General features: G+C 33.5%; 1 protein-coding gene across 1 annotated transcript; it reads left to right on the top strand.

Annotated features, from left to right (window-relative positions):
* The first annotated feature begins 522 nt into the window (after positions 1-522).
* On the top strand, positions 523-1,299 carry LOC129943105 (uncharacterized). The gene has a single exon (XM_056052342.1). It carries the CDS (start codon positions 523-525, stop codon positions 1,297-1,299), a length of 777 nt encoding a protein of 258 aa, XP_055908317.1.
* The last annotated feature ends 8,313 nt before the right edge of the window (positions 1,300-9,612 follow it).

Genomic DNA, 9,612 nt, shown 5'->3' with positions numbered 1-9,612 from the left:
TGTAATAATGCGCACATCACCGAATGACACTTCAAAACGAAATAGCCGATTATGGCGCATTAAATACATGCGCTGTGTAATACCGGACTTACAACTTTCAGAAATCGTTCAATGACAGTGTAGCAGCTATACATATATTAACATTATCATTCATTTATTTAACTATTTAAAATTTTCATTTCACTCAGTTTCAAAGCAATGTATTCGAATCACTCTATTTAAATTAACGATCGTAGTAACCTTTGAAATTTCATTTTATTATTGAGAATTTTACTTTTGTGATTCGTTCTTAGATTTTCATAGAATAATCTTGTGTTTTCTAAAATTAATAAATAATTTGTTTTAGTTTTCTAATACGCTTTCGTCTTTTAATTTTTTAATTTAAATTTTATTGAATGGGTGTTGGTCAAGTTTGATACAAGACCATGATCCATATTGGTGACCCCTACGTTGAGAAAAAGTACGCATAGCAAAAAAAAAGATTGTCAAATTTCTCGAAAGTTCTACAGAAAATAATTGAAAATGCCAGATGAACACCAGGATAGACAAAACCTTAGCGGCGAATTGCATCGTGTTTCTATCAAGCCACCACCATTTTTGCAAGACCAACCCGACCTATTTTTTATTCAGATGGAGGCGCAGTTCAACATTGCTAACATCAAATGCGACATAACAAAATATCACTACGTCGTTGCTTCATTAGATCAGAATGTTTCTTCACGTGTCAGTGATACACTTAGAAATCCACAAGAAACAAACAAATATGAAGAACTGAAAAAAGTGATAATAGCAGAATTTACTGACTCTGATCAAAAGAAGTTGCGTAAATTGATAAACAGTGTTGAGCTTGGTGACTTGGATCCATCTAAGCTTCTGAAAAAAATGAAAGAACTTGCGAAAAACCAACTTTCCGATGAGGTGCTCAAAACATTGTGGTTGGAAAGACTTCCGGACAACATTAGAGCTGTTATTTGCATTGGCTCAGGCGACTTAACGACGCTTTCAAAGCAAGCTGACACGATGGCCGAAATGCAGAGCATCTCAAACATATCAGCAGTTGGAAGCCAATCTGAAATTTTATCAAGAATCGATGCGCTTCAAAAACAAGTCGAAGAACTAAGAACATCAAGACCAGGTGGAAGCAGAAAGCATGACTCTCATAAGAGAGATTTAAGCAAAAGCCGCAGTAAGTCTAAACCACGTCTTCCACTTTGTCGCTATCATTTCAGGTTCGGCAAGGATGCAAAAAAATGCGTTGAACCTTGCCAATTCAAAAAATTCGACCTCTCGGAAAACTAAAGGAGGCTCTGTCATCGGAAGCGACACTGCACAGAGCTGACACAAATGAAAGCCGTCGCTTATTTATCCGAGATCGAAAAACAAACCAAGGATATCTCGTAGATACAGGTGCAGACTTTTCCGTCTTACCTCCCACCAAACATGACAAACCAGACAACAGATATTCCTTATTTGCTGCCAATGGAACTCCAATCAAAACTTACGGGACAAAAATCATTCAAATCGACTTCGGACTTAGAAGAAAAATGGATTGGATGTTTATTGTTGCGGATGTCACTCGACCAATAATCGGAGCAGATTTCATTCACGAATTTGGACTGCTTGTTGATCTACGAAGAAAAAAGCTCATCGACACAACAACAAGACTTGGGGTAAGTGCAATTGCATGTAATAAAAAAATCGAACAAATTTTTACCTTTGCACAAAATTTGCCACGAAATATCAAGTCGTTGTTAGAACAATACAAAGAGTTAACACAACCATTCAAAGCATCAATTTCTCCGTCAGAAACAACAGTAAGGCATCACATAATAACAACAGGTCCACCAATTTTTTCGAAACCTCGCCGATTAAATCCTGAAATGTACAAAATAGCGAAAGCGGAATTCGATTACATGTTGAAACAAAACATCTGCCAACCAAGTAGTAGTCAATGGGCTACACCCCTTCACATGGCTCCCAAAAAAGAAAAGGGTAAATGGCGACCATGTGGTGATTATCGCCGCCTTAATGCAGTTACCGTACCTGACCGGTATCCTATTCCACATATTCAGGATTACACCCATAAAATGTGCGGCAAGTCCATTTTTTCAATAATCGATTTGGAACGTGCATATAATCAGATACCAATCGCCAAAGAAGATCGCGAAAAAACGGCCATTACAACCCCATTTGGTCTGTTTGAATTTAATGTCATGGTTTTTGGACTACGTAACGCTAGTCAAACCTTTCAAAGATTCATGAATCAAATTTTTCAAGACTTAGATTTCGTAATTGTCTACATTGATGACATTTGCATCGCTTCATCGACTCCAGAAGACCATTCGGAACATATTCGTATTGTTCTCCAGCGTTTACGCGAAAATAATTTGAGAATTAATATATCAAAATGCAAATTCGCCCAATCTGAAGTAAACTTTTTGGGACATAGAGTCTCAAAAGATGGTATTGCCCCTACAAAAGAAAAAATCGAAGCTTTGTCATCGTTCAAAAAACCTACTTTAGCTTTTGAACTCAAACGATTTATCGCAATGTTGAATTTCTATCGTAGATCTCTTCCACATGCAGCTTTTGTTCAGGGAAAATTGCAAAAACTCATTAAGGGCAACAAGAAAAACGACAAATCCGTCATTCAATGGAACGCAGAAGCTGAACAAGCATTCGAAAAATGCAAACATGATTTGGCAAACGCAGTTCTCTTAGCCCATCCTAGCCCAAACGCAAAACTAGTGCTTCATGTCGATGCAAGTAATTATTGCATTGGTGCTGCAATTCACGAGCTGGTAAATGATGAACTTAGACCATTAGGATTCTATTCGAAGAAAATGACTGAGTCCCAAAAAGTCAAAAGCACATACGATAGAGAGTTACTTGCAGCGTACAAAGCTGTCCAATATTTCCATCATCTTATTGAAGGCAGAAGTTGTACAATCTTAACAGACCACAAACCGTTAACTTTTGCCTTTACACAAAAACCAGATGTCAAAATTCCTCAGCGAATCAATCAATTGAATTACATCAGCCTTTTCACCACAGATTTTCGTCATATTAAAGGCAAAGATAATATTGTAGCTGATTTGCTATCTCGAGTCGAATCAATTTTCAATGGCGAACAAATTGATTTTGAAAAATTAGCTGATGATCAAAAAATCGACGAAGACCTCGCAAGTTTGAAAGATGACACTTCATTGCAACTTAAACGAATCGAAATACCTGGTACAAATGTTACACTATTATGCGATGTTTCAACGTCTCGTGTTCGTCCATATATTACTAAAAACTACCGCAAACAAGCATTCGACTCGACCCATAACATCGCTCATCCAGGCATAAGATCCACGGTCAAATTGATGACCGAACGATTTGTATGGCCAAATATGAAAAGTGATATCAAGCAGATGGTAGAAAAATGCGTTAACTGTCAAAAAGCCAAGATAAATCAACACAATCGAGCAGCGTTAGAAGAATTCAAAGTACCAAGTCGTAGATTCAAGCACATCAATATTGATCTCATCGGGCCATTACCATTGTCAAGAGAATGCAAATACTGTTTGACATGTATCGACCGATATTCAAGATGGCCAGCAGCAATTCCGATCCCAGACATAGCAGCAGAAACTGTTGCAAGAGCTCTTGTTAGTGGATGGATAGCTTATTTTGGTGTACCTCAAGCAATTACAACCGATCAGGGTAAGCAATTTGAGTCTAAGTTATTTAAAGAATTGTCAATTTTAATAGGCGCAAAGCATTTTCGAACAACCGCATACCACCCGCAAGCAAATGGTATGATTGAGCGCATGCATCGAACTTTGAAAACTGCTATTAAATGCCACACAGACAGCAATTGGACTGAAATCTTACCTATCGTACTTCTCGGACTTCGAACAACTTTCAAAGAAGACCTGAAAGCAACACCTGCTGAAATGGTTTATGGCGAAACACTCGCATTACCAGGAGAATTCTTCAATAATCCGACAGATGAATACATTGAAAGCGACTTTGTTCAGAATCTCCGAAAAGCAATTCAAAATATTAAACCTGTTCCAGCTTCTAGTCATTCTTCGAAAAACTCCTTCATTCAACATGATCTCAAATCTTGTACCCATGTTTTTGTTAGAGATGATACAGTCAAACCACCTTTAAAGACACCTTACGATGGTCCTTTCAGAGTCATAAATCGCAATGATAAAAATTTTGATGTTGAAATGGGCAAGAGGGTGGTGAAAATCAGCATAGATAGACTAAAGGCAGCTCACTTATCCAAACAAGACGAACAAGCTATACCAAAGTTATCTTCATCATCAAAAGTTAATTTTCCTCAACAAAAATCTTCGATCATGCAAAAAGACACTAAGTCATCAGTCGGAGGTCAAAATCAAAACCCATGCACAAGTCGTATCGGAAGACATGTGCATTTTCCAAAAAAATACACCGACTTCATCTAACGATCATTCTGGAGGGGGAGTGTATGTAGCAGCTATACATATATTAACATTATCATTCATTTATTTAACTATTTAAAATTTTCATTTCACTCAGTTTCAAAGCAATGTATTCGAATCACTCTATTTAAATTAACGATCGTAGTAACCTTTGAAATTTCATTTTATTATTGAGAATTTTACTTTTGTGATTCGTTCTTAGATTTTCATAGAATAATCTTGTGTTTTCTAAAATTAATAAATAATTTGTTTTAGTTTTCTAATACGCTTTCGTCTTTTAATTTTTTAATTTAAATTTTATTGAATGGGTGTTGGTCAAGTTTGATACAAGACCATGATCCATAACAGTCCTGTTAAAATAGATGGGAATTTCTTTCTATACTCGAGACACTTCCAAATTTATTTTTATTATACCCTACAAATTATATGTTCCCACATCTAAATGTTAAAGTCCTTAAACTTTAGACTTTTTTGTTACGAATATAGCAGCTAATTGTGACATGCCATTAACTTTAAATAAATAAAGGTCTGACCATCTACCTGTAAACATTCTTTTATACATTTTCTGCACCTAGTGCCACCATCGCTATCGCCGCCAACACGTTCCACAACACAGCGATTCGCACCTAGGACTCAGTTATCCAGCGTTATAGGGGCGACGTAGTCGTAGTCGACATTGTCATCGTCTCCGTCGACCTGCAAAACCAGGTACGGAAGATCAGTCAAACTCCCTTAGCGTTTGACATACTAACATTGATCACCACGGTCGAGCATTCTCAAAAAAAGGGGCATGTAATAATAACTGGCCCTTGAAATGTCATCGTTGGATTATAACACATTTACTAAAACGTCAGTCATCAACCAAAACGTGTCAAGAACATAATCTAGATTTCATTCATATTTCACACGCTTTACATCATTTATTACTTTATTATATTCTTGTAATCTTTATAAATGTAATTAAAAACTAAATAGATGAATTCAAGTTTTATAAATAACGCCTTTAATTTACATTTACTTTAAATTTTATAGTTGCAATGGAAAATGTTGATCCTAAATCTCTAAAAATAGTAATTGTAAAAGTAAATTTTATAGTTGCAATGGAAAATGTTGATCCTAAATCTCTAAAAATAGTAATTGTAAAAGTAATAATGAAAATAAATAAAAATAAAAAATAATAAAAGTAATAAAAGTAATAAAATAAATAAATAAATAAATAAATACATTTAATTAATTCTTTCTATACTTGCGAGGCTGTCTCAAGACTATCTTTAATAACGTTCAAATTACGCTAGACAAATCTCGCATTACTAGGCTTTACTTAAAGCTTAAAAAAGTGTAGATCATTAGGCTCCGGTGTTTAAAACGTGTTACGCTCGTCATAAGAGGCCAATCTCTAAACTGTCCTTTTTTAACAAACTTTTTAAACAACTTGTTTGCGAAAGCTTTCGATAATAACGTCTCTACTTGCAATTTTTCATAAATGCTCTAATATTTTAAAACTCGGTCAAGAGTTTGACTGTGGGTAAACTGATTGTTCTAAAGCTTTTGAACAACTGCTGCATTCACGAATATATCTATCTCAACAGGATTTTCAGGCCCAAAGTTTGATTTGTTGGGTATCTTCTGTTAACTGACAGACCCTTTATTTGTTGTAGTAGTGTAACTTCACCAGAACAATCTTAAAAAGAGTTAGAGAAGAGCTTCTGAACTTAATCGAATCACCGATAAAAACACCTACACCTACTACTGAAAACGAATTATTAGTTCAAGAACAAAAATTGTAACCTGGAATAGAATATTTATGGCTTTCAAGTCATAAATCCAAATATCTGAAAAAAAAAATAAAGATGAAAATTATTTAATGAATTTAAATCATTGAATGATACAACAACTATTTCCTTTATTTACTTTTCGCATTTAAATTTAACAGGTTTGGAAAGACACATACTTTTTTTAAGCTTTTTTGTATTTCTATCAACAGAGCTTGTGTATAACTATTTAAACAATTATTAATATTAATTTTACTATCAGCACCAGAAATTAATATTGAAGAATTGAGTTTCTTAACACCTCATATCTTACTCATCATAACTTTTTGCTAAAAAGCATTTAACACAGGTGTGTAGTTGATCTCTATTTTCATCCAACTCACTGGTCTTTAAGTGTTATATTTGTGCGCGGCATAAGCTCTTACAAATCTATTAATTTTCTATTATATCAGCATTTTTTTAAGTATCTAATAATTTGCTTTACTACAGTGCATGAGTGTGTATACTCACTATACATTAAGTATATTTAACTGACTTTCGGAAAGATCATATTTAGCAACTTTCTGAACATCTATCTGCTTTTGGTACCAATTTTAATTGACGTTTTTGTTGTAATTTCATTCTATAAAGCTATTCCACTCTTTTTCCAGGTTATCATCAAGTTAACTACCTCATTGATTTTTTCTGCATAGAAAGCTTTCCAGCTTTCCAACAGTCTGTAAATTTAAATTAAGTTTGAATTCGTTTTAAGTCGGATCTTAATTAAATACTAGTATCTTAACTGATTATATCAGTTAAAATACTAGATCAGTTGATTTTTGATAGTTATGTTAGTTATTCATTCTGTTAAATTTGAATTTGCACTTTTTCAAATTATCTACAACTGTCATAAGGTCATCCACGTAGAAATCTTCCAACATTTCTTTGTAGTATTGTCCATCAAGAATGGCGCAGCTGCCGTACAATTAGTAACAGTAGCAAGATGCTCCTTTAAAGCTGATTCTAAGTGGTAGGCGACAGACGCTTCAAAGACCACCAACAGCTTTGTAATTCAACTGATGCCCGGTCTTATTATTGTTGGATGAGTTAAATTATGTTTTTCCAAGTTAGCTTCTTTCATTTGATCAAGTACTATATATTTTTTCATTAACTTTAAATATTCTTAAAATATTGTATAAATTGGCTGTGACTCGTTGCCAGCACGATTGTCCTTGAAGTGCTTTCCTTCGCCACTATTGTTATTTTTGCTCGTGTTTAAAGACAAATTTAATATACATACAAGTAGAAGAGCTAAATTTTTCGTATTGGTTCGGATGGATTTTCTTCATAAAGCATTTATTTTGATTGATTCACTGAACATAATTCATTGCAAAATATTCCTTAGAGCTGATGCCACAATTTTTGGATAGTTTAGCTGAAATTGACTCCATATAGAACTCAATCTTTTTTTAATTTCGAATTAAGATTTTCAAGTGGTTTTATTTTCCAGCTAAGCATGAATCAAAACGTTACCTCCTTTTTGTTTTTGGGTTTTGTACAATTTGTCTTCGTTGTCCATTTAATTAATTTAATTTGGACTGTACTTCTTTAACTTAAAAACACTGTACTGCACTTTAGAATAGGTGTCTAAGTCCCGAAAACACAAATTTCACTCTCAGCTTAAAAATATCAATTTTTAAAGTTGACTTAATTTTCTTTTCTAAATAGCTTTTGAGAAAATTTCACAAGTCAAAATTTGATATTATTATCGTATTTGAATTTCCTTTTCTCACCAAAATTGAAAAAATTAAAAAACAGAATCCGTTTCGAAGAACCAATATTAAAAAATACCTTATTGGTGGTTTGGAGAAATTTATTAAGTAACGATTTAAATAAAAGCAGAGTTGTATTCACTTTCATTTCTTTATTTTAACTAAAATAATATGTTCTTAACCTACGTAAATATACAATTTTTCTTTCAAACCGAAACTGGTAAGCGATATCAAATAACAAACGAACACAAAAATTCCCGACCCAAATTCAGGGAATTGATTGCTTTTGTTATCGTTACTTGTATGAGCGCATGCATTTGCTAGATACCTTAAGCAAACATATCACCTTATCTAATCATACTCGTTACTTATCCAAATGTTCAATGTTTGTACAACAATAATTACATTATATTTTATGACTTGATAGGTTGGATTTAAAACTACCAGCCTACAAAATGAATAAATTAACGTTTCGCTTTCAGAAACTTATTCACATTCTAAGGATGAAAACAATTAATGCTTATAGATCAAGCAAATAATTAATATAAGTTAACTCATTTGCAAAGAAAGAGAAACAAAAATACAAACAACCTACATCTATTACCAGACCGCAATACGCAAGTAGGTACACATATAAGATCACCTAAGAACCCAAAAATAATAAAAGGTTAATATAACCCAATAAAATAACTCCGACCGAAATATAGACAGATCATGAGATGAGCAACAGAAACAACATATCAGGATATCAGTTATGTACTCGGATATGGATATCTGATAATAAATAACTTGGAAAAGATATAAGGACTACTAACCCTATTCTAACATGTATACCTACATTTTTACTTACATATAGCAGAAGAGAAACCACATTCACAAATATTTTATACAAGGCATATAGTTGATCTTCTTAATACTCATGTCAAAATTAAAACAAAAGCTTCACAATCAAAGGGTCAACTTGGTTTACGAACTACATACAAGCATTAATAATCAAGAGAAATAAGGCATATAAGGGTTGGGAACGTTTTCGATCAAATGCGATATTAAATGTTTACAGGGCTTTGAGGAATAAGGTAATTTATGAAATAAGAGAATCTAAAAACCGGTTTTATGCTCCACGGCTTGATCCATCCATTGCCCGACACAAACTTTGGAAAAACCTAAAAGAAATTGGAGTTGGAAGGCAAACACACTGCATAACTACAAAAGTACAAACATTGACTGTAATGAACTAAACAAGAACTTCATATCAACACCTGATATTCATTCAAACTCGGACAATGGCCTGTGAACTAAGATATACTCGTATTCCCTGTTCACAAGCAATAAGAGATTTCAATTTTGAAAGAGTAGACGAATCTGATGTATTAGAAAGTTTTTTATCGATTAAATCAAATTCTGTTGGATTCGATAATATACATCCGGTTTTTGTAAAGACTATTCTTCCTTATGTTCTTAGGTATATAATGCACTTGTTTAATATTAATAATATTAGACAATCGGTAGATAATGACAACATTGCTTTTCTCACATTATTAGATTTTTCTAAAGCATTTGATACTGTGAACAATAGTATATTGTGCAAAAAACTTAAAGAGCAGTTCAAGTTCTCATCAATGTCAGAAA

The sequence above is a fragment of the Eupeodes corollae genome, chromosome 1, assembly GCF_945859685.1.
Source record: "Eupeodes corollae chromosome 1, idEupCoro1.1, whole genome shotgun sequence".
Lineage (NCBI taxonomy): Eukaryota > Metazoa > Arthropoda > Insecta > Diptera > Syrphidae > Eupeodes > Eupeodes corollae.
Note: the sequence above shows the minus strand (reverse complement) of the source record. Positions and strands in the feature narration are given on the sequence as shown.

Coding starts and splice junctions, on each gene's coding strand:
- LOC129943105 (XM_056052342.1), top strand. CDS start 523: ATGCCAGATGAACACCAGGATAGACAAAACCTTAGCGGCGAATTGCAT.